General features: G+C 39.7%; 1 protein-coding gene across 2 annotated transcripts in view; it reads left to right on the forward strand.

Moving 5' to 3' along the window:
* Positions 1-26,022, forward strand: part of LOC124794690 (catenin alpha) — a 151,946-nt gene that overhangs the window by 18,236 nt on the left and 107,688 nt on the right. For both annotated transcript variants that reach the window (XM_047258244.1, XM_047258245.1), the window contains exons 3-4: positions 4,267-4,433; positions 17,244-17,453. In XM_047258244.1, coding sequence (XP_047114200.1) covers positions 4,267-4,433; positions 17,244-17,453 — 377 coding nt within the window. The remainder of the gene's footprint in view (positions 1-4,266; positions 4,434-17,243; positions 17,454-26,022) is intronic.

A 26,022-nucleotide genomic window follows, 5' to 3' on the forward strand; every position in this document is an offset into this window, starting at 1 on the left:
GCATAAAAGTAACAACTCACTAATTACCTAAGGTACTGAGTCACTGCAAGACACAAAAACAACAGAGAACTTTACCTACATGCAGAGGAATCCTGTTTTGAGTTAAAGTACCCCCTCTCCCCCTCCCCCCTCCCCCCTCACCATCACCCCCCCCCTCTCTCTCTCTCTCTCTCTCTCTCTCTCTCTCTCTCTCTCTCTCTCTCTCTGTACAGGCACATATGAGAGTGTGTGTGTGTGTGTGTGTGTGTGTGTGTGTGTGTGTGTGTGTGTGTGTGTGTGTGTATCCTTTTGAAGGTTTTATCTTTTTATCTTCTTTCTGCCACCTCCTTGTTGTTTTCATTTCTGACTTTCTAATTTAGACGATTGTAACCTCCATTGTAACTGTAACACTTGTCCTTAAGTGTAACTTCCATGTGTTCACTTACAGTCTCTATAATCTTCATTTCTTGAAAAATAGCTTTGAAGATAGATATCAGTGTATTGAGTTTCATTTTGGCTTTTACTGTTCTTTCAAAGAATTCTCAACAGCAGAGCTATTGCTTTCCAACTAGATGTTCCCAGTGGTGTCTATGGCAAGATATCAGTATTGTGTCTCAGGCATGACCATGACTTATTTCTAGCCTGTAACACACACTTTGTTAGTTTGAAAACTAATACTTCTGCATTCAGTTATGGAGTGTCAATTTATGATGTAACTTTTTACAGTGGCGAACTTGTAATAATGGAATTACAGGTTATAGGTGAAAGGTTTGGGGCAGTTAAGCTCAAGGGGGAGCTCTATATCTGCCCTTACCTTTTCATTTATATGTGGGGTGGGGAAGTTCTGGGGATATTGTTTTGTTCCATCTGTAGAAAGAAGCATTAGAAGTTATGCATATAGATGAAATAAAATAAGTGATATCAAATTTAATTGAGCTAATTTATTAAAGAATTTATTAATTATAATTTTAATTTATTAAAAGGGAGCATCAGTGAATAATTAGTTTGCCAATGGCCAAATTGTGGAGGATAAAACTTGTAGGGAAGTCCTTGGATTAACTATAGAAAGTAGTTTAAATTGGATATAGGCTGCAGTAGTTACACAGAGATAGAGAGACATGTACGTGATAGACTAGCTGCATCACACCAAGTTGTGAACTGAAACCACCAGCAGCAGCAGCAACAACAACAACAACAATACTTTTTACATGTTAATATCTCCTTTTTTAGATAGATAGATAGATGCTATAAAGAGTGTCATCTCATTTGAATACATTAATATATATTCTGAATTGTTGCTGCAACCACAATGGATCTGTTTGCTTATGACCATTATTTGTAATGTCCCTGTTCCTTGTATTTCTCTGTGTGTCTGTGCATCACATTTTTTAATTCTGTGTGGTGGTTATTACACGTCAACATAATTATTTATTTATTTTCAAATTATCTTCCAAAATATTTATTTTTATTAATGAAAAACATTCTGTAGTGAATGAAATTACGTATTGACATATAAAGATAGCTTTTAAGGCTCAAAATAATGAGTTACACAAGTTTGAAATCACCAATAATAAAATCCTGATTATACATGTGCACTGGATGTTGACTAAAATATCTTGAAACTTGAAGTCATTTTTAGTTTATGTGTAGCTTTGAAGAGTAACCAAGTATTTCACAACGGTTTCCTGTGAACATAAAACTGGGAGGAGCTGGCTGGACCACAGTGGATGTATTTATTTCATATCACCAGCGAGCACTTGTCACTCCTCTGATGAACTGTCATCACTTTCAGTCTCTTAATGAGTAATGCCATGTTCTTCTCCACTTTCTGAGGTGCTAAATCCAATGTCAAACTCAGGATCACTATAGCCACCCTTTTTTGGAAGCATTGCCTAAAGAACAATACAGGAGAGAGGCCGAGAGTGCGCGTTTTGTTGTCAAATATCCAAAGCTGTACACAGTAAAGACATTATGTAGTGGTGACCACCTCAGCCAAAACACGACAGCCAGGCTACAAATGTAGGACCAGGTTCTCTCTATTGGCCAAACACGTAACTATCAGTGCTGAAATGGATATAAGTAGGGTTCTTAAGGTGCGCTAGTATACTCAGGATTTTAAATTTCTGTCAAAATAATAGAAATGAGGTAACCTGGGTTTTAACATTAAGGGTTTAAAGTTTATATGGTTTTGTGGGTACCAGGAGCCTTTTAGCCTGGACACTGATCATTTATATTCGATTTGTTTATAATTACACAGCTCTTAGCACTGTATAGAGAGAGGTTATACACTGAAGCGCCAAAGAAACTGGTATAGGCACGTGTATTCAGATACAAAGATATATAAACAGGCAGAATACGGCACTTTGGTGCCTAGCACAGTTGTTAGGTCGATTACTGCTACTACAATGTCAGGTTATCAAGATTTAAGTGAGTTTGAACATGGTGTTACAGTTGGCGCATGTGCGATGGGATACAGCATCTCCGAGGTAGTGATGAAGTGGGGATTTTCCCTTACGACCATTTCACGAGTGTACTGTGAATATCAGGAATCTGGTAAAATGTCAAATCTCTGGCATTGCTGTGGCCGGAAAAAGATCCTTCAGGGACAGCACCAACGAAGACTGAAGAGAATCATTCAGTGTGACAGAAGTGCAACCCTTCTGCAAATTGCGGCAGCTTTCAATGCTGGGCCATCAACAAGTGTCACCGTGCGAAACACCCAATGAAACATCATTGGTATGCTCTTTTGGAGCCAAATGCCCACTTGTGTACCCTTGATGACTCACAACACAAAGCTTTACATCTCTCATGGGCCCACCAACACTGGCATTGGACTGTTGATGGCTGGAAATGTGTTGCCTGATCGGACAAGTCTCATTTCAAATCATATCAAGTTGATGGACGTGTACGGGTATGGAGACAACCTCATGAATCCATGGATCCTGCATGTCAGCAGGGGAATGTTCAAGCTGGTGGAGGCTCTGTAATGGTGTAGGGCATGTGCAGTTGGAGTGATATGAGACCTTTGATGTGTCTCTGACAGGTGACACATATGTAAGCATCCTGTCTGATCACCTGCATCCATTCATGTCCATTGTGCATTCCGACGGACTTGGACAATGCCAGCAGGGCAGTGTGACACCCCAGACATCCAGGATTGCTACAGAGTGGCTCTAGGAACACTCTTCTGAGTTTAAACACTTCCACTGGCCACCAAACTCCCCAGACACGAACATTCCTGAGCATATCTGGGATGCCATGCAATGTGCTGTTCAGAAGCGGTGTCAGTTCCCTCCAGCACTACTTCAGACAATAGTCGAGTCCATGCCACATTGTGTTGTGGCACTTCTGCGTGCGTACGGGGGCCCTACACGATATTAGGCAGGTCTTCTTTGGCTGTTCAGTGTATGATAGGTAACACTCCTGTGTTACATGTATGATTGCAATTTTGTCACAGTTTAGGTGCACTGAAAATGCCTGGACTTCAGACACAGCCAAGAAAAAGTCTTTCTCAAGGGCAGATAACATACTGACTAGCAACGGATCTGTGTGCACTCTTTGTCGGATGTTACTCTCATAGAAGTAAGACCAGCTCTTCCAAAAACCCTGTTACAAACCATAATGCACATTACATGAGACATGTTACTTAAATGTGTTCCTGATTAATGATTTGCTTGTTGAACTACACACAATGCCTCAATCTGCTACAGTATATTCCAGTTCATTATTTGCAACAGTTCTATCATTAGGGATGAAGCTAGTGCTTTCACTCCTTCGTTACTGATTGTTTTGCTTGACACTCATGTCATCTTTTTTCCCTGTATTTTTTAGGACTTCAGAGGACCAGTTACCACCTTTTTCTTCCTATATTGGAATTCTTCCACCTGTAATACTTGTATTTTGAAACTGTCACATGCATCTGTTGTTTCTTCTCTTACATTGTTTCTTTCAAGTGCTTCAAATGGCTCTAAGTACTATGGGACTTAACATCTGAGGTTATCAGTGACCTAGATTTATAACTACTTAAACCTGACTAATCTAAGGACATCACACACATCCATGCCCGAGGTAGGATTCGAACCTGTGACTGTAGCAGCAGCGCGGTTCCGGACTGAAGCGCCTCGAACCGCTTGGCCACAGCGGCCGGCCATTGTTTCTTTGTAAATTTTTCTTTACCTCCTGAACCTAACTCGTAGTTGACTTTTTTTTTTTTTTTTTTTAAGCTAAAGTGTTCATTTATGTGCACTTGTTATAAATATACCTTAAATTTGAACTTTTTTTAAATAGGTGATGCGATGAGTGTGGCAGCTCGTGAATTTGCAGATGATCCATGTTCATCACTGAAAAGGGGCAACATGGTACGAGCAGCCCGGAACCTTTTATCAGCTGTTACCAGGCTGCTCATACTCGCAGACATGGTCGATGTGCATCTTTTGTTAAAGTCTCTTCGAGTGGTTAGTATTTCGACAAATAGCATTACTATAGAAGTACCTTAAGTTTAGAGTAAATTTTCCAAGAAAGGTAGGTTGTGGCTGTACCCATACAATGTTGAATGGGCACTGCATGTGTATATTTCTATAGGAATCAACAGCGTGTGCATTAAGAACAGTGAAAATAAACGTAACCACTCACTGAATAGTCGTGTTGAGAGTAGACAGGCAGGCACAGACTCAAGACTCGGGCCACAGTTGAGCTTTTGACCAGTGGCCTTGTGGAGAGATAATGGTGGAGGGCATTTGCTTTCTTCTAAGCTTTGAACTGGTTTGCCTAGCCAGCTGTAGAAGGAGTTACAGTTCAACATGGGTTTTGAGCCATGGTACAACTTGGCATTTTGCACACTAAGAAAATAATTTCCTTGGGCGAAAGCAGCAATAAGTGATACAAAACTTGATTGAAAGTTTGCTAATGTGAATCCTTTTTTTTTTTGTTGGTTGGCACAAATTGCTGATTATCTCTTATTCTAGAAATGATTTTGCCATTTTCAAACATTTCTTCTTGAGCCAATCTTGCAATATCATCTTCAGCCTTTTCAGTGTGTAACAACTTGTTTCCATGCACATCTCATCACAAAATGTGAACAAGTTGAACCATCTCAAAATTTAGTTTTTCTTGGACGCTGAAGGCTTGCATATGATGCAAGTCATTTAGCTGTTCCAACAATTCAATAGCATGGAGATTTAGCATGGCTTGTCCCAAAGAAGTTCCAATCAGCCTTGCTTACAAATCATTCATGATTACATAAGTTGAAAAAGTTCTTGAAATTTATGTGATGGGCAGAGAACTGTCATTGAAATAATGGAAATAGCAGTTTTTTGCAATTGTATTCTAAAGGTGCCTGATCACCCTTGTCAAATAAACATTCTCAACAACAATGTCGTGCTTGAGGGAATAACTGGTCATGCAGATGTTCAAATTTTGGTTAGCTTCAGTACCTCTGTAATAAGCTTTGAATGGGTGTAAAGTGACCTGGCTACTCTCCCAGTGGAAATAAAGTAATTATTTATTTGTAATTTTTGCTACCAGAAAAGTGACTGGTAGTAGAAATTACAAATTATTATCCCACACAGTCACAGTTCACAAACGTAGCCATCATGGACAAAAATAAAAAGGAAATAAATTAGATTCCAGTTCATATGGAAATTGATTCTCGTGCATCCATTTATGTCAAGTACACATTTACCGTGACAAAGTTGTTTACTTTTGAAGGTAAATGTTGTCTCTTAAAGAAAAGATACCAACAAGTGAAAAGAAGTGCCTAGGAGATAAAAGTCTCTTCTTTCTAATATAACTGGTTGGGAAAGAAATTATTGACCACTATTTTCAGATATTTGACCTTGAATGTAGGTCAAATTTGATGATTGAATTTAAGACACCAGCCTAGGTCCAGATATCTCAATAACTAAAGAAGCTTGAAAGTTAATATTAATCATGTGGTCTAACATCAACTTTCTTGAAATACAAATCAAATATCATGACATAAAAATGTTTTGGGCAGGAGATATCAATGGTTGAAACTGGGGTGACGTATGTATGGTAGGTCCATTTTGCCCACTGGGAGCAGCAGCTGACGAAAGTGTGCTACCTCATTTACGTTGTCCTTGTTAAACCTGAACGTAGCACTAAAAGTTGAGTAAACACACCAATTTTCAGGTTTCTCACTGCACTAATCAATTTATAAAGAGTTGTCAAATATGATGATTTATTTGTGATAATATGCTCTTCGGCTGAGTGACCTTGAAGCTCATGGCCCTGGTGCCAAAAGTACAGCATATATTGAGCTAAAACTTTACAGAACTTTCTTTGAGACGTGCCTGCAGCATTGGTAAAAGTTTTAACAAAATTAGAGATGGTCAGGTGGGAACCTCTGGTTGAATTGACCCTTACATGCAAGGGGAATGTCAGGACATTCACATTTATGTTATGTATACACAAAAGTTGTACATTCCATATTACATATAGAGGGAAGCTTCTGAAGTACACCTGTGTGTAATATTTATACTTTTAAAGGAATTTATCATTACATTTCTAAGGCAAATTCACTTCAACTCAATATTTAATGGGCACTACAGTGTAAGTAACTTTTAGGCTTCATTTTAAAATTTCTTGCAGAATGTAGTTTCATCTGATTTGACAGTGAGTTATAAATGCTGCTACCTTGATATGTAGAGTATTTGCTATTGAAGTCAACCTTCTGTTGACCAAATGAATGTCTGATTCATGTCTTGTAAGAGGTCCTCCAAACAGTGTGCTGATTATGAATTGCATAGTGTAGTTTCATTTGTCAGTTGATCTCATTGTTGTACACTATTTCGGTTTATGTAAACATTCAGATTGTTGCTTCAGTCTGAATTTATTCCATTTCTTCATTGTGTGTAGAACCATAGAGCAGTTTACTATTGTACAATGTGTGCTAATATATAAAACATTGTATCAGAGCAGAGAAAATTATGTAGCAACTGTGAGATGTCTTCCTTTGATTCTGGGTTGCAATAAAATCTTAAGATAGTTGGTATAAAGGGACTTTAAGTTGGACCATCATTGGCAATGTGGGAAGTGGTGGGAATGTGTGCAGTTCAGACGGCAACAGTAAAACTTTGGAAAGTAGAGAAAGAGAAGGGCAGATGCTGAGTGATGTAATCCAATAGAAAATAGTAGCAAAGGGAAACAGCATCGAGTTGTGGTATAGAAGAGCAACTGTTATGCAAAATCAATCAGTGAAAAGTCCAGGATGGATGACAACAGTATGGGAAGGATAGATTGCTACCCTCCACATAGAGGAGTTGTTGAGTCGCAGGCAGGCACAGTGAAGAAGAATGCTAGAAATGTTCGGCTTTCGGATGATATCCTTCCTCAGAACTAGACAATTCACAAACACATTTACACAAGCAGAACTGAAACGCAAATGGCCGCTATCATCTCCAGGTGCTACAGTGAAACACTTTTTTTCCACGACTTCCCATAATTTCCTCGTCTCAAACTGTGCGTCACATCTTTCCCCAAATCCCTCACCATGGAGACCAACACAACTACGGAAACATGTACATACTCTGCGAGCCACCGTACGCTGTGTGGCAGAAGGTACCCTGTTCCACAACTAGTTGTTTCCTTTCCTGCTCCAATCGCAAATAGAGCGAGGGAAAAATGACTGTGTATATGCCTCCATACGAGTCCTAATTTCTCGTACCTTACCTTTGTGGTCCGTATGCGAATTGTATGTTGGCGGCAGTAGGATCATTCTGCTGTCAACTTCAAATGCTGATTATCTGAACTTTATCAGTAGTGTTCTTCGGAGAGAATGTCTTCCTCCCTCCAGGGATTCCCACGTGAGCTTCCAAAGCATATCCGTAACACTTGCATGCTGATTGAACCTACCAGTAACAAATCTAGCACCTTGCCTCTGAATTCCTTTGATATCTTCTTTCAATCTGACCTGGTGCGTATCCCAGTACTCAAGAATATGTCGCATTGGCGTCCTATATGAGACCTCCTACGTAGATGAACTACACTTTCCAAAAATTCTCGCAAAAAATCGAAGTCCACCATTTGCCTTCCCAACCATAATCCTTCTATGCTGTTTCATTTCATATTGTTTCACAGTGTTACACCCAGATACTTAAACTGCACGAGTGTGTCAAGCGGGACACTACTAATGCTGTATCTGAACATTAAGGGTTTGTTTTTCCTACTCATCTGCATTGACTTACATTTTTCTACATTAAGAGCCAGCTGCCATTCATCATACCGACTAAAGATTTTGTCTATGTCATGCTGTATCAACCTACAGTCACTTAACTTTGCCTTTTCCTGTTCACCACAGTGTCATCAGCAAACAACCACAGATTGCTGCCCACCCTGCCTGCCAGATCATTTATGTATATAGAAAATAGCAATGGTCCTGTCACACTTCCTTGGGCTACTCCTGATGTTATCCCTGTCTCTGATGAACACTTGCTATCGAGGACAACATGTTGTTGTTGTGGTCTTCAGTCCAGAGATGGGTTTGATGCAGCTCTCCTTGCTCCTCTATCCTGTGCAAGCTTCTTCATCTCCCAGTACCTACTGCAACCTACATCCTTCTGAATCTGCTTAGTGTATTCATCTCTTGGTCTCCCTCTACGATTTTTACCCTCCATGCTGCCCTCCAGTACTAAATTGGTGATCCCTTGATGCCTCAACACATGCCCTACCAACCGATCCCTTCTTCTAGTCAAATTGTGCCACAAACTTCTCTTCTCCCCAATCCTATTCAATACTTCCTCATTAGTTATGTGATCTACCCATCTAATCTTCAGCATTATTTTGTAGCACCACATTTCAAAAGCTTCTATTCTCTTCTTGTCTAAACTATTTATCGTCCATGTTTCACTTCCGTACATGGCTACACTCCATACAAATACTTTCAGAAATGACTTCCTGACACTTAAATCTATACTCAATGTTAACAAATTTCTCTTCTTCAGAAATGCTTTCCTTGCCATTGCCAGTCTACATTTTATATCCTTTCAGTTATTTTGCTTACCAAATAGCAAAATTCCTTTACTGCTTTAAGTGTCTCATTTCCTAATCTAATTCCCTCAGCATCACCCGATTCAATTTGGATACATTCCATTATCCTCGTTTTGCATTTGTTGATGTTCATCTTATATCCTCCTTTCAAGACATTGTCTATTCCATTCAACTGCTCATTCAGGTCCTTTGCTGTCTCTGCCATAATTACAATGTTATCGGCGAACCTCAAAGTTTTTATTTCTTCTCCATGGATTTTAATACCTACTCCGAATTTTTCTTTTGTTTCCTTCACTGCTTGCTCAATATACAGATTGAATAACATCGGGGAGAGACTATAACCCTGTCTCACTCCCTTCCCAACCACTGCTTTCCTTTCAAGTCGCTCGACTCTTATAACTGCCATCTGGTTTCTGTACAAATTGTAAATAGCCTTTCGCTCCCTGTATTTTACCCCTGCCACCTTCAGAATTTGAAAGAGCGTATTCCAGTCAACATTGTCAAAAGCTTTCTCTAAGTCTACAAATGCTAGAAACGTAGGTTTGCCTTTCCTTAACCTAGCTTCTAAGATAAGTCGTAGGGTCAGCATTGCCTCACGTTTCCCAACATTTTTACGGAATCCAAACTGATCTTCCTCGAGGTCGGCTTCTACTAGTTTTTCCATTCGTCTGTAAAGAATCCGTGTTATTATTTTGCAGCCGTGATGTATTAAACTGATAGTTTGGTAATTTTCACATTTGTCAACACCTGCTTTCTTTGGAATTGGAATTATTATATTCTTCTTGAAGTCTGAGGGTATTTCGCCTCCCTCATACATCTTGCTCACCAGATTGTAGAGTTTCGTCAGGACTGGCTCTCCCAAGGCTGTCAGTAGTTCTAATGGAATGTTGTCTACTCCCGGGGCCTTGTTTTGACTGACGTCTTTCAGTGCTCTGTCAAACTCCTCACGCAGTATCATATCTCCCATTTCATCTTCATCTACATCCTCTTCCATTTCCATAATATTGTCCTGAAGTACATCGCCCTTGTATAGACCCTCTATGTACTCCTTCCACCTTTCTGCTTTCCCTTCTTTGCTTAGAACTGGGTTTCCACCTGAGCTCTTGATATTCATGCAAGTGGTTCTCTTTTCTCCAAAGGTCTCTTTAATTTTCCTGTAGGCAGTATCTATCTTACCCCTAGTAAGATAAGCCTCTACATCCTTACATTTGTCCTCTAGCCATCCCTGCTTAGCCATTTTGCACTTCCTGTCGATCTCATTTTTGAGACATCTGTATTGCTTTTTGCCTGCTTCATATACTACATTTTTATATTTTCTTCTTTCATCAATTAAATTCAATATTTCTTCTGTCATCCAAGGATTTCTACCAGCCCTTGTCTTTTTACCTACTTGATCCTCTGCTGCCTTCACTACTTCATCCCTCAGAGCTACCCATTCTTCTTCTACTGTATTTCTTTCCCCCATTCCTGTCAATTGTTCCCTTATGCTCTCCCTGAAACTCTCTACAACCTCTGGTTTAGTCAGTTTATCCAGGTCCCGTCTCTTTAAATTCCCACCTTTTTGCAGTTTCTTCAGTTTTAATCTACAGGTCATAACCAGTAGATAGTGGTCAGAATCCACATCTGCCCCTGGAAATGTTTTACAATTTAAAACCTGGTTCCTGAATCTCTGTCTTACCATTATATAATCTATCTGAAACCTGTCAGTATCTCTGGGCTTCTTCCATGTACACAACCTTCTTTCATGATTCTTGAACCAAGTGTTAGCTATGATTAAGTTGTGCTCTGTGCAAAATTCTACCAGGCAGCTTCCTCTTTCATTTCTTACCCCCAGTCCATATTCACCTACTACGTTTCCTTCTCTTCCTTTTCCTACTGCCGAATTCCAGTCACCCATGACTATTAAATTTTCGTCTCCCTTCACAATCTGAATAATTTCTTTTATTTCACCATACATTTCTCCAATTTCTTCGTCATCTGCAGAGCTAGTTGGCATATAAACTTGTACTACTGTAGTAAGCGTGGGCCTTGTATCTATCTTGGTCACAATAATGCGTTCACTATGCTGTTTGTCGTAGCTTACCCGCATTCCTACTTTCCTATTCATTATTAAACCTACTCCTGCATTACCCCTATTTGATTTTGTGTTTATAACCCTGTAGTCACCTGACCAGAAGTCTTGTTCCTCCTGCCATCGAACTTCACTAATTCCCACTATATCTAACTTTAACCTATCCATTTCCCTTTTTAACTTTTCTAACCTACCTGCTTGATTAAGGGATCTGACATTCCACGCTCCGATCCGTAGAACGCCAGTTTTCTTTCTCCTGATAACGACATCCTCCTGAGTAGTCCCCGCCCGGAGATCCAAATGGGGGACTATTTTACCTCCAGAATATTTTACCCAAGAGGACGCCATCATCATTTAACCATACAGTAAAGCTGCATGCCCTCGGGAAAAATTAGGGCCGTAGTTCGCCTTGCTTTCAGCCGTTCGCAGTACCAGCACAGCAAGGCCGTTTTGGTTAGTGTTACAAGAGCAGATCAGTCAATCATCCAGACTGTTGCCCCTGCAACTACTGAAATGGCTGTTGCCCCTCTTCGGGGACCACACGTTTGTCTGGCCTCTCAACACATACCCCTCCGTTGTAGTTGCACCTACGGTATGGCTATTGGTGTTGCTGAGGCACGCAAGCCTCCCCACCAACGGCAAGGTCCATGGTTATGGGGGAGGGGGGGGGGGGGGGAGGACAACATACAGGTTTTATTACTTAAGAAGTATTCGAGCCAGTCACATATTCTGTATTCATGTACATTTGTTAGCAGTCTGCAGTGGGGTATTGTGTCGATTGCTTTTTGGAAACCTAGAAATATGGAATCTGCCTGTACCATTAATCCGTAGTTCACAGTATATCTTGTGAGAAAAGAGCGATTTGGGTTTCACACAAGCAATGCTTTATAAAGCTGTGCTGATTCATGGATATGAGCTTTTTGGTCTGTAGGAAATTTATTATATTCAAACTCAGAATATGCTCTAGAATTCTGCAGAAAACAAATGTTAAGGATTTGGTCTGTAATTTTCCAGGTCCATTCTTTTATCCCTCTTATATACAGGAATCATCTGCACTTTTTCCCAGTCACTTGGCATTTTGTGCTAGTCGAGAGATTTCCGATAAATGCAAACGAAGTAAGAGGCCAGTGATGTAGAGCATTCTTTGCAAATCTGAAACGACTGGAATCTACCACCTAAACCCTGATCCTACCCTTATGATGCTAGCTGCCAACAGAGGCACCACCATTGTGGTTATGAATCATATGGATTACCAGGCATAGAGTCTCTGCCAGAAGTCAGAATATCAGATAATGTCGGTGACACTATCTTACATATAAACAGGCTGGAAAAACAAGTAAACACTGTTACTGAAGATAGCAATAACATAGTTTCACGTTTATACATCAGGAGGACAAATGAATGGTTGTCAACAGAAACAGATAAAAATCAGGGCACTCTTGCACTTGGTAATGACAAGATTGAAAGCATATAAATATTTGGCATATCAAATCAGTGATAACTGGGACTTCTCTGTAGAATTGAACAAGCCATTTCCAGCAAATGAGGAAATCTGTGACAACCTTGACATAAGTATTACACCTTGCACCTGACTACTTCAGTGCCACGTGTTCAGTATCCCACTCCATGGAATTGAGACTTTATAGGATTTGGTGCAGTATTGTGTAAGGCATTTGAAATGTGGGCCTTTCAAAGGGTGTTAAGGATGTTGAGGACAGATAGCCACAGATGTGGCAGCATTGTGGCATATGAACAAAGATTTAATAATTCTCAATATACCATCAAGAGAAGAAAAAGTGAACATCATCTTCACTTCAAACAGTAGGCCATTTTTTTATTTTGCCTGTTACAGTACCGATTGCTACCTCGGTCTTCCCTGACTACTTCCCGCAATTGGCTTAAATCTTATCTGGAGAAATAATCTTCCTCCATTCATTCCTTTGTGATGTTCATTCCAGTTTCTTCTATTATCTTGTATTTTGTAGAGGATGCTAAACATGTTCAGCTCTTCCCTTAATTTCCAAATTTCAAAATCTGTTGGCTTTTGTGCATCACTTTACTGCTCATAGAAACCTCATCTCCGTTGCTTGTATGTGGCGTTCTTGATGTTTACTTATAACATATGATTCATTTCGGTAAAGAAGCATTGGAACTGCCATTGTCGTATAGAATTTCAGTCTTGTTTGCTAAACAATGGAAAAATCAGGATGGAATGTAGCATTGTTGTGAAAAGGAAAGTTGCTACGCTTACTCGCTGAAAGCTGTATTCATGACAGTCTTTTTATTGTGCCTATCTGTGACTCAGCATCTCTGCTATATAGTGAGTAGCAACTTTCCTTTTTACAATCTTGTTTGTTACCTCATTTTATTTTTTACATAGCTGTTTATTGTTCCACATTATTCCCAGACTTAGCTAATTTCCTCCCTATGTCTTCGTCATACTTACATATTATGTCACAGCCAAAGTAATTAATGTTTGACCTGTTCTATAGTTCTGTTGTTGATCAAGTTTTGTCCATACAGGATATTTCCCGGGAACAGGAATTCCGCCTTATGCAAGACACCTCTTTTCTGTTTTGTTTCACCCCGACATTTTTCAGCACATTTTGTGCTATCTTCAGTTGGTTCTTAATTATTTTTTAACTGTAAAATTGTTGTTATAAATTAACATTTAGCGAAACTTTTGGTACATAATATTTACAATTGTGAATGAATAATTGTTGTAAAATATTATACATCATTTGTTCGTAGTTCACAGTTGAAATATTTATTAACAACCTGATGCACTATGTGTTGTTTATAACATTATATCAAAGTTCTGTTTATAGCTAATTGGCAAAAAGAGTGGATGTATGCATTAGTTTACATACCTTACATCATAGTATTGGACATTTATTTTGGCAGCTATTCTGCTATACAAGCTACAACTTCTCATCTGCAAAACGGCAAAATGTAATTTTTATTTTTCTGTTTATTTCGCATTTTCAATCAGAAATGAATATAAATCACATTTTTTTCGTGCGTAGCTTATGGTTTTGTTATTGTGGTGCTTTCTCATATGTTGCTGGTGATGTGAACAGGCAGATTTCGTGGCCTATAGTCGCTTGACACTGCACTTTCACTGATTTTTCAAAACTTGGCAGAGTTTTGCTGCCATTACATGTTTTTGTGGCTGTGTGGTGTTCATTTGTTCCGTAGCATGTTTGGCTGGGTGAGGCGTGCGAGTTTGAAGTGTATTTGGCATCTGTGGTGTGTGTGTGTGTGTGTGTGTGTGTGTGTGTGTGTGTGTGTGTGTGTCCAGGAGTGGGGTAGAGAGAGAGGGAGAATTTTTTTTTTTTTTCTCCTCAGTTGTTTTGGTTGTGGGTGTTATTTGTATAGTTTTTCTATTGTGGCGAAGAGAGTTTTATTGCACAGTGATGTGTATTCATTGAGTACTTTCTTTCCTTGGGCTGTTGATTTTTGGATGTGATAGTTTTCTTCTATTCACACTGAATGACCCAGAAAACCCATTTTTGCCTCTGACATGTAGGCTTGCCTGCAAAACAGGTAACTTTGGCAGGTCGATAGTTTCCACATGACATGCCTATTGTGGTAAGGCAGCCTGTGTGCCAGGGGCTGGAAAAAAAGACATATTTGTCCATATCTCTGCTACTATTATAGCTGGGAGGTTATAAACCTCACAGTGCTGATACTTGTGAGGTCTGCAGTTCCTGTGCCAAGTTTGGTTGAAATCAGTCCAAGGGTTTGGGAGGAAATTCTCGACGTGCGCACACTCGTGCAGGCGCCTTCACACACACACACACACACACACACACACACACCTACCTCAGGGTGTTCCAGTAAATATATAAAAACGTGCATATAGCACTGCAGTAGGTATATAAAAACGCGCATATAGCACTCTAGTAGGTATATAAAAGCATGTATATATTCAAATGCAGCATTGTATCAAAATTTCAAAGCAATAGGTGAGGGACTTTCAATTGGTGTAGTTTATTATTTCTTAATATTTACACTGGTAGGATAGCAGATAGTTCTAACTGGCTTAAAATTTCTCCATGTGGAAAAATCTGCTTGCAGTGATTTGGAGCATGGAGCAGTGTGCATGGTAGTGTGTCCTCAGGGTGCCACTCAAGACTTTCAGTATATACTCCACACCCCAAATTCAGAAGAATTTATCTCGTATGAACATATCTAGAAGTATTCTGATGATAACATCTTAGCTACATGGGTGGACAGAAATATGGAAATACCAAAACACAAAATGTTACCGTTCCTAAATGGTGTAGGAAAACCGTTGGGATTCGAAACAGCTTGCAATTGTTCCAAAAAGGATGAATACACGTCTTATACAGTTTTCAAAGGAATCTTGTACCATTGTTCCTGGAAAATAGCTGCAAGTTCAGGGAATGATGATGGAGGTGGTGAGCGATCAGGCATTTTCCTCTACAAAGTGGACAACCGAAGGCTCAATATTATTGAAATCTGGTGACTGGTGATGAGGTGGGAGATATGACAGTTCATCCTCCTGCTTACAAAACCAGTCCTGGTTGATGCAAGCTGTGTCAGTAGGGGCCCTGTGATCTTGGAACACAGCATCACCACTGGGAATGAACGTTGTACCCTGGGGTGGACCTGACTAGCCAAAATGCTCACATAATGCTTGGCAGTAATGCATCCTAGAGTAACTATGGGGCCCATGACATAAGATGACAAGGTTGCCCTAATCATTTACTGAACCCCCACCATTTTTCAGTCTTACAATGTAAACACAGCCAGAAGTTGGAAATGGTGTACGACAAGACTCGTCCAATTGTATGAATTTCTTCCATTGCTACATAGTCCAGGTTTTATGGCTTCAGCACCACATTTTCCTTTTATGGGAATTTGCATCACTGATGAGTGGTTTTGGAATTTATGTTCACCTGCCCTGCAATTCCCAGCTTATGGAGCTGCCTTCATGTTGTTTCACTGCTGACATGGTTCACAAGTGTGACATTCAGATCTGCGGTGACTTATGCAGCTGTCGTCGTCTTATTTTTTGTGACAGTTCTTTTCAAAGAACATCTGCCATGATCACTCAACATGCACTTTTGACTCGGTTGAAAGTGCTGACGAAAATTTTCCATTCTCTGCATGTCAGCTTAAATTACATGAATAAAACTGCTTGGGAATCAAGTGCTGTTAAGAGTTCAAGGCATTTGTCTGTAAGCTGTTGCAATCTTTCTAACCAGGTGATGTCACAAAACATTTATCTATACTTAATAATACATACCACATTGTCTGAAATATAGCATTTAAAGGCCTAAGTCAGGCTTCTAATTAAAAAAAAAAAAAATTGCCCTCCATATTTGCCATGTGATTACTGATAGCCTCTTCTCAAGGTTGGCAGCTATATGATATACTCATGAAGCAACCTTGAGTAGGTATTAAAGCATTATCCGGGGCATTTTGTCACAATGTTAGTACGTTGCTGAAAATATTCGAGATAAAAGGCGAGTAACAATGAAGAATGAGTAAATAGAGTGGGGGACATGGAGATAGTTTTTTTAAAAGGGGTAATTATATTACTAGCTTTTGGAACATTTAAATGGTTCTTTGTCAGAAGGAAAATGTGCAGGAAACTGCAAAAGAGTGAAAAATTTAATTACTGGCAACAAGGAAAAATTACTTTGAGCAGCACTGTTAGGTGGAACATAATGCACGTAAATGGAAGTGGAAACAAAGTCAGTGATCTTCTTCCTGCATTTTGCATTACTGTCAAAACAACACAGTGTGATTTTTCTTTCCTACCAGCACTTATAAAACTAACCAGTTTTCCTTATTTCCAAACTTCATTTCTTTTGATGAAGCAAATACTTTAAAAACTGGAATCCTGCTGTTATTATTTTTGCTGTTAATAATAATAATAATAATAATGGAAGTCACGCTTGATCAAGGTCCACGTAACCTTCCATTTTTAACCAGACATAACGTCTGAGACAGGAAAGAGAAATAATAGTAATAATAATAATAATTTGTGGCTGTGTAACCTGCTCCAGCTGTTGTTATTACAGCAATTGGTTAGTGAACACACCTGTCAGATATTATTATGTTAGTTTTTAACCACAATTTTGAATTAAATCATTGACAGTTCACACACATAAGTGTCATTTCCTTAATTTATTATTTTCTGTGGTGCCTTTAGGTTGAAGACGACTTGGAGAAACTGAAGAATGCATCAAGCCAATCAGAATTGTTGGACAACATCAAAGCATTTGGTCGTAATGCCTCGGAACTTATGAGCCAAGCAGCAAAGAGGCAACAAGAACTGAAGGATCCTCAGTTAAGAGATGATCTGGCAGCTGCAAGAGCAGTCCTCAAGAAGCATTCCACTATGTTACTCACAGCCTCAAAGGTAAATGAATTATTACTCTTCTTCCACAAGTTATCTAAAGACTCAGTTGTCAAACCCATTTTCTAAGCTGCTTTAGTGATTTGTGTTGTAATATTATTTGGTCATTGTCATAATGTGCATTGTAAACTTGGAAATTATATTTTGAGTATCATAATTCGTTGCTCAAAAGAAAATGGATGGCTATTACTAGAATTGTGTGACTTAAATTTAGGTAATGCCTGGAAATATCTGTTTACCCATTATGTAATGCTAAATTTTAGTGTTGCCTTTTCAAACTCCCATGTAGTTTGTTAACAACTGTACTTGTAAAATATAATCTTAATACAGAATAAGTAAATATTTAAGAGCCACCCATTGTGCATCCCACAGTCTCACCGACATTGTATATCAATGGCGTCTGTATATATGAGTATTGTAACTCTCCACCACTCCATATTGTGGAATGGCAACTTAAGAATACTACAAGAACGGTATGATATTGAGCCTAATAGCACGGATACTGTTTTTTTGAGAACAAATTCGTGTGTCATGCGTTTTTGCAGACTTAAATCTGTACAGCCTCACTTGGAGCTTTACTTAGGAGACGAGCTACTAGAAGTAGCTTTTTAGCATTATTATTTAATATTAAAGTGACATGGACACCACACATACACCAACTCAGGGATTATTGCTTGAGGAGTCTAAATGCTCTCTGTTTCATCTTCATCTTCATCATCATCATCATCACCATCACCATCACCATCATCTCCTCCTGGGGAATTGATCAACTGGTTTTATCAATGTTTTTTAAAATGCTAATTTGACCTATCTTAGGCTATGAATATATTGCTTGCGGTTCAGCAGCAACATCTATGCTGGATGTATTAGACCCTTTACAACATAATGGAGTAAGTGTAGCAACTGGAGCCTTTTGTATTGATCCTCCTTGTAGAAACAGGCAGCCTTCCTTTGAGAGTGCAACACGAGCTACTCCTGATCGTATCCTCACTTGCTCTCAACCAGCAGCTAGAGTACCCTTGTTATCCCATTCTGCTACAAAATTACAGAACCTGGCTGCCTATGAAACACCTCTGAACATGTATACTAGCTGAGGTATGCCTTGAAGATCTATGTAGAGAACTCAAACGCTCCTCACTTGCTTTTTATGCAAGAACACATCTTTGATTTTCCTTGGTATGTCCCTAGGCCAGTGATATGGATGGACATGCACTGTTACACCAAGGGAACTATAGATTCCACCACTGACAGCAGATGATTAACTCTATATATCATGATTATCCACACAATTAAATCATATATACAAGTTTCTCTAAGTTCAATGAATGTGTTGACTATGCCAATGGCTGTGGAGGAGCAATACTCTGTACTGAGTATGTGCAGTACATTTATTGCATAAGTAACAGCCATATTTCGAGCTCTTCAACGTATCGGAATTCACCCAAACCTCATATATGTGTGTCCTTGATTGGACTGTGAGTAATAGACCATTGCTATACACGAAATCTGCTGGTCTCGAACATTCACAACCTGCTATATAATCTCTACAGAACAAAAATCTCCATAACTTTTCTATGGACACGGTCACATGGGTGTCCTAGGTAATCAACTTGGTGGCAGACTTTCCAAGGATGCAACAACAGTGGAAACATTACAACTGTGAACCTCAGACAGTGATGTTTGATCCCATCTCAAGACACTTATCTGAGGTAGGGAACATAGGATGGCAAAATACTGCACATTTGAAAAAACTCCAATAGATAAACAAGACCACTGAAGAGTGGCGAACTTCACTCCTGGCATGGCCTCTCACAAAGCAGCTGTGGTTCTAAACTGCTTGCACATTGGTCACGCACCTCCTCGCAAAGTACGCTTGTGGAGCACCTTTTACAGAGCTTCATATACTCAAAGAATGTGTCATCCTAACTGCTCTACAACATAAACTGAAATGGCAAGAACACCTACAGCTGCCCACTGTTTTACATTTCTTAGGAGGGAATGCATGCTACACTAAAATCTAAAGCCATTTAGGGAGTGAAAACACAGGTGTGCCTTTCGCTGGTACTTTTAACTTCAATAGGCCCTCATGTATGCTGTGCATATGAACCGATGCATAGTACTACCTTCTACCCCTGAAATCTGTATGCTAACTTTCTTGCCCTTTCCATTTGTATGTATCGTACAGTTTTATGTTCATTCCTCTGTTGTTGTTGTTGTTGTTGTTGTCTTCAGTCCAGAGACTGATTTGATGCAGCTCTCCGTGCTACCTTACCCTGTGCAAGCTTCTTCATCTCCCAGTACTTACTGCAACCCACATCCTTCTCAATCTGCTTAGTGTATTCATCTCTTGGTCTCCCTCTACGAGTTTTACCCTCAACGGTGCCCTCCAATACTAAATTGGTGATCCCTTGATGCCTCAGAATATGCCCTACCAACCGATCCCTTCTTCTAGTCAAGTTGTGCCACAAACTCCCCTTCTCCTCAATTCTATTCAATACCTCCTCGTTAGTTATGTGATCTACCCATCTAATCTTCAGCATTCTTCTGTAGCACTACATTTCGAAAGCTTCTATTCTCTTCTTGTCCAAACCATTTATCGTCCATGTTTCACTTCCATACATAGCTACACTCCATACAAATACTTTCGGAAACGACTTCCTGACACTTAAATGTATACTCGATGTTAACAAATTTCTCTTCTTCAGAAACTCTTTCCTTGCCACTGCCAGTCTACATTTTATATCCTCTCTACTTCGACCATCATCTGTTATTTTGCTCCCCAAATAGCAAAACTCATTTACTACTTTAAGCGTCTCATTTCCTAATCTAATTCCCGCAGCATCAGCCGATTCAATTTGGATAGATTCCATTATCCTCGTTTTGCTTTTGTTGATGTTCATCTTATATCCTTTCAAGACATTGTCCATTCCGTTCAGCTGCTCTTCCAGGTCCTTTGCTGTCTCTGACAGAATTACAATGTCATCGGCGAACCTCAAAGTTTTTATTTCTTCTCCATGGATTTTAATTCCTACTCCGAATTTTTCTTTTGTTTCCTTTACTGCTTGCTCAGTATACATATTGAATAAAATCGGGGAGAGTCTACAACCCTGTCTCACTCCCTTCCCAACCACTGCTTCCCTTTCATGCCCCTCTACTCTTACAACTGCCATCTGGTTTCTGTACAAATTGTAAATAGCCTTTCACTCCCTGTATTTTACCCCTGCCATCTTCAGAATTTGAAAGAGAGTATTTCAGTCAACATTGTCAAAAGCTTTCTCTAAGTCTACAAATACTAGAAACGTATGTTTGCCTTTCCTTAATCTTTCCAAGATAAGTCATAGGGCCAGTATTGCCTCATGTGTTCCAACATTTCTATGGAATCCAAACTGATCTTCCCCGAGGTTGGCTTCTACCAGTTTTTCCATTTGTCTGTAAAGAATTCGTGTTAGTATTTTGCAGCCATGGCTTATTAAACTGATAGTTTGCTAATTTTCACATCTGTCAACACCTGCTTTCTTTGGGATTGGAATTATTACACTACTGGCCATTAAAATTGCTACACCATGAAGATGATGTGCTACAGACACGAAATTTAACTGACAGGAAGAAGATGCTGTGATATGCAAATGATTAGCTTTTCAGAGCATTCACACTAGGTTGGCGTCGGTGGCGACACCTACAACGTGCTGACACGAGGAAAGTTTCCAACTGATTTCTCATACACAAACAGCAGATGAAACCTTGTTGTGATGCCTAGTGTAAGGAGGAGAAACGCGTACCATCACGTTTCAGACTTTTATAAAGGTTGGATTCTAGCCTATCGCGATTGTGGTTTATCATATCACGGCATTGCTGCTCGCGTTGGTCGAGATCCAATGACTGTTAGCAGAATATGAAATCGGTGGGTTCAGGAGAGTAATACGGGATGCCGTGCTGGATCCCAACGGCCATTGTATCACTAGCAGTCGAGATGACAGGCATCTCATCCGCATGGCTGTAACGGATCGTGCAGCCATCCCTGAGTCAACAGATGAGGACGTTTGCAAGACAACAACCATCTGCACAAACAGTTAGATGACGTTTGCAGCAGCATGGACTATTAGCTCGGAGACCATAGCTGCGGTTACCCTTGATACTGCATCACAGACAGGAGTGCCTGCAATGGTGTACTCAACGATAAACCTGCGTGCACAAATGGCAAAACATCATTTTTTTGGATGAATCCAGGTTCTGTTTACAGCATCATTATGGTCGCATCCGTGTTTGGCAACATCGCGGTGAACGCACATTGGAAGCGTGTATCTGTCATCGCCGTACTGGTGTATCACCCGGCGTGATGGTATGGGGTGCCATTGGTTACACGTCTGGGTCACCTCTTGTTCGCACTGACGGCACTTTGAACAGTGGATGCTACATTTCAGATGTGTTACGACCCGTGGCTCTACCCTTCATTTGATCCCTGCGAAACCCTACATTTCAGCAGGATAATGCACGACCTCATGTTGCAGGTTCTGTACGGGCCTTTCTGGATACAGAAAATTTTCGACTGCTGCCCTGGCCAGCACATTCTCCAGATCACTCAGCAATTGAAAACAGCTGGTCAGTGGTGGCTGAGCAACTGGCTCGTCACTACTGTTGATGAACTGTGGTATCGTGCTAAAGCTGTATGGGCAGCTGTGCCTGTACATGCCATCTAAGCTCTGTTTGACTCAATGCCCAGGTGTATCAAGGCCGTTATTATGGACAGAGGTGGTTGTTCTGGGTACTGATTTCTCAGGATCTATGCACCCAAATTTTCTGCTTTCCCTTCTTTGCTTAGAATTGGGTTTCCATCTGAGCTCTTGATGTTCATGCAAGTGGTTCTCTTTTTCTCCAAAGGTCTCTCTTAATTTTTCTGTAGGCAGTATCTATCTTACCCCTAGTGATATGTGCCTCTACATCCTTACATTTGTCCTCTAGCCATCCATGCTTAGCCATTTTGCACTTCCTGTCGATCTCATTTTTGAGACGGGCTTCTTTTACTGCATTTTTATATTTTCTCCATTCATCCATTAAATTCAACATCTCTTCTGTTACCCAAGGATTTCTATTAGCCGTTGTCTTTTTACCTACTTGATCCTCTGCTGCCTTCACTATCTCGTCTCTCAAAGCTACCCATTCTTCTCCTACTGTATTTCTTTCCCCCGTTGTTGTCAATCGTTCCCTAATGCTCTCCCTGAAACTCTCTACAACCTCTGGTTCTTTCAGTTTATCCAGGTCCCATCTCCTCAAATTCCCACCTTTTGCAGTTTCTTCAGTTTTAATCTACAGTTCATAACCAATAGATTGTGGTCAGAGTCCGCATCTGCCCCTGGAAATGTCTTACAATTTAAAACCTGGTTCCCAAATCTCTGTCTTACCATTATATAATCTATCTGAGACCTTCCAGTATCTCTGGGCTTCTTTCATGTATACAACTTTCTTTTATGATTCTTGAAACAAGTGTTAGCCATGATAAAGCTATGCTCTGTGCAAAATTCTACCAGACATCTTCCTCTTTCATTCCTTACTCCCATTCGATATTCACCTACTACGTTTCCTTCTCTTCCTTTTCCTACTATCGAATTCCAGTCACCCATGACTACTAAATTTTGGTCTCCCTTCACTATCTGAATAATTTCTTTTATCTCATCATACATTTCATCAATTTCTTCGTCATCTGCGGAGCTAGTTGGCATATAAACTTGTACTACTGTGGTAGACGTGGGCTTTGTATCTATCTTGGCCACAATAACGTGTTCACTATGCTGTTTGTAGTAGCTTACCCACACTCCTATTTTTTATTCATTATTAAACCTACTCCTGCATTACCCCTATTTGATTTTGTATTTATAACCCTGTATTCACCTGACCAGAAGTCTTGTTCCTCCTGCCACCGAACTTCACTAATTCCCACTATATCTAACTTTAACCTATCCATTCCCCTCTATATACAAGGGTAATTCAATAATTAATGAGACAAATTGGTCTGGAGAAAAAAGTGTTTATTTTTACAAAACAATACTTTTTCTACTTTTCAACATAATCCCCTTAAATATTTATGCACTTGTTCCAATGGGTTACAAGCTTTCTTATTCCGGCTGTAAAGAACTCTTTATCTTTGAACAAATTTCCTACAAACTTTTTCATGTCCTTGTTGTCCTGGAACGTCTTCCCACATAATGCATCCTTCAGTGCACGAAACGAATGGAAATCACTAGGTGCTAAATCAGGACTGTAAGGGTGATGAGGCAGTACTTCCCAGCCCATTTTGTTGATGGTTTCATGGTTAGTTGAGCAATACGAGGATGTGCGTTGTCTTGCTGGAGAACCACACCTCTCCTCTGAGTTCCACAACATCTGTCTCTCATGGCTGCTTTCACCTTGTTTAAAAGCAATCCGAGTAGTATTGGCTGTTCGTTGTATGTTGCTTTTTGAGGTGATCATAAAAAAACTGGACCTTCAGCATCCCAAAACACGTCAACATGACTTTTCCTGCTGATGTGTGAGTTCTGAATTTTTTCATGACAGGTGAGGTGGTGTGCTTTGTCTTTTTGATTCTGGCTCATAATAATGAACCCAAGTTTCATCACAAGTTAAAAAACTTTGTTGAGGAAGTGCACACTTTCTCTTTTATAACATTCCTGTAGCTCTGTGCACACACTCAACCTTGTTTCCTTGTGTAGGTGTGTCAACTCCTTTGGGATCCGTCTCACACATGTTTTGCGGCACTTCAGCTTGTTACAGATAATGTTATGAACTGTACCAGTACTAACTTGAACCTTATCAACTATCATTTCCATAGTCACACGGCGGTTGACACGAATTATGTAATCGATTCGACTTTCAAGTGAGGGAGTTGAAACTGCAACTGGTCAACCAGAATAGTGTTTGGCAATCACTGAGTTGCAACAGTTTTTGAACTGCTGTACCAACTTGTAAAAATTTGCACAATTCATACAACCTTCACCATGAACTTTAGACATTCTACAGTATATATTCTCTGGTTTCTTGCCATCAGCAAGCAAAAAACGAATAACTGAATGTTGTTCAACTAGTGTGGATATTTCAAGTGGACTCGCCATCTTGAAATGTATTTTTGAGGTTATAAACAAAACAATGTTGATACATCAGCTAATCAGGGCTCATCCCAGTGATGCCAATTTAAAGCCATAGAAGTACCAAACTTGCCCTACTACCAGTTTTTCCCCCAGACCAATATGTGTCTTTAATTATTGAATGAATATTTTATGCATGGATGTCAGTGGCATATGTGTGTGGAAGGGAAACACATCTCACCAGACATACAGTGATGTGCCAAATGATTTACTCACTGAATGGACACAGCAATTTTATTATGTTTATGAACTTAAGTTTCATGTCTAACAAATATTTCATTAAACTATTTTAAAGAAGAAGAAACACACACACACACACACACACACACACACACACACACACACACACACACACACAATTTTACTGAAGATCATGAAGATGAACAGAGTGTTCAGTATTTGGTATGTTCTCCTTTATCAGCCATCAAATCTTTAATTCTCCTTGGAATGCTCATAATGCATTTCTTCGACATATTATGGAGTTAAAGTATTCTGTGCCATGGTCTGACAAGTTTTTCTGTCATCCTGATGTTACTCGTGGGTATATCTCCCTTTGCAATTTCCCTCTTCAGTCCTTGCCAGACATTTTCAATTGGGTTCATGTCTGTGAAGTTCTCTGGCCAGTTCAAAACATGAATTCCAGTCTCATTTAAATATTTTGTAACAGATTTTGCACTGTGGCGTGGTGCAGAATTGTGCATAAAGATGTAATTGTTGTTGGGAAACCAGTTTTTCACCTAGGGAAGAAATAGGATTTCCAGTACTGAACTTGACAAGTCCTCTCTTTCACAATATAAATGTGTCCATTTCCTTTGCTACTTACCACAAATCATACCGTCACTGAAAGAGGATGCTTGACTCATCGAGCTGTGCAATCTTTGTGGAATGTTTCATGCCTCCTGCACCTTACAAATTCTGTTTTGTCTTGCAGAATTTGAATACTTGTTTCATCAGAAAAATGGACCTGAAAAGAATTTACATGTCACAATTGGAAGTGTCTGTTATTATAAAAGAAGGAGCAGGATGATGAGATCATTTATTTATCTCATTCCAGTCATCCATGGTCCAGTTTTTGTACTTTTTGTCCCATTCTAGTCATTTTTGTTTCATCACTGGGTTAAGTTTCTGTCTCTTGGCAGCACGGTGGCATTGTAGCCCCATTTCATTGAATCTTTGCCCCACAGTATGGGTAGTATAGGCACTCCAGCGTGTTCTTAATCACTTGTATCTGTTCTTTTCAGTTTTCCACTACCATTTGTCTTAATTTTCTGTCTGTTCTATGGGATGTCATGAGACTTCAACTGCACTTTCCTTTCTGCTGTGTTTTGAGTCTTTCATCATTTGTTTTAGTTTGATGCTTATATTTTGAACTGTGGTCTTTGAAATCACTTCCATAAGAGTAATATCTCGCTGACTATATTGACAGTGTATGAAAA

This window comes from Schistocerca piceifrons, chromosome 4, assembly GCF_021461385.2.
Source record: "Schistocerca piceifrons isolate TAMUIC-IGC-003096 chromosome 4, iqSchPice1.1, whole genome shotgun sequence".
NCBI classification, from domain to species: domain Eukaryota; kingdom Metazoa; phylum Arthropoda; class Insecta; order Orthoptera; family Acrididae; genus Schistocerca; species Schistocerca piceifrons.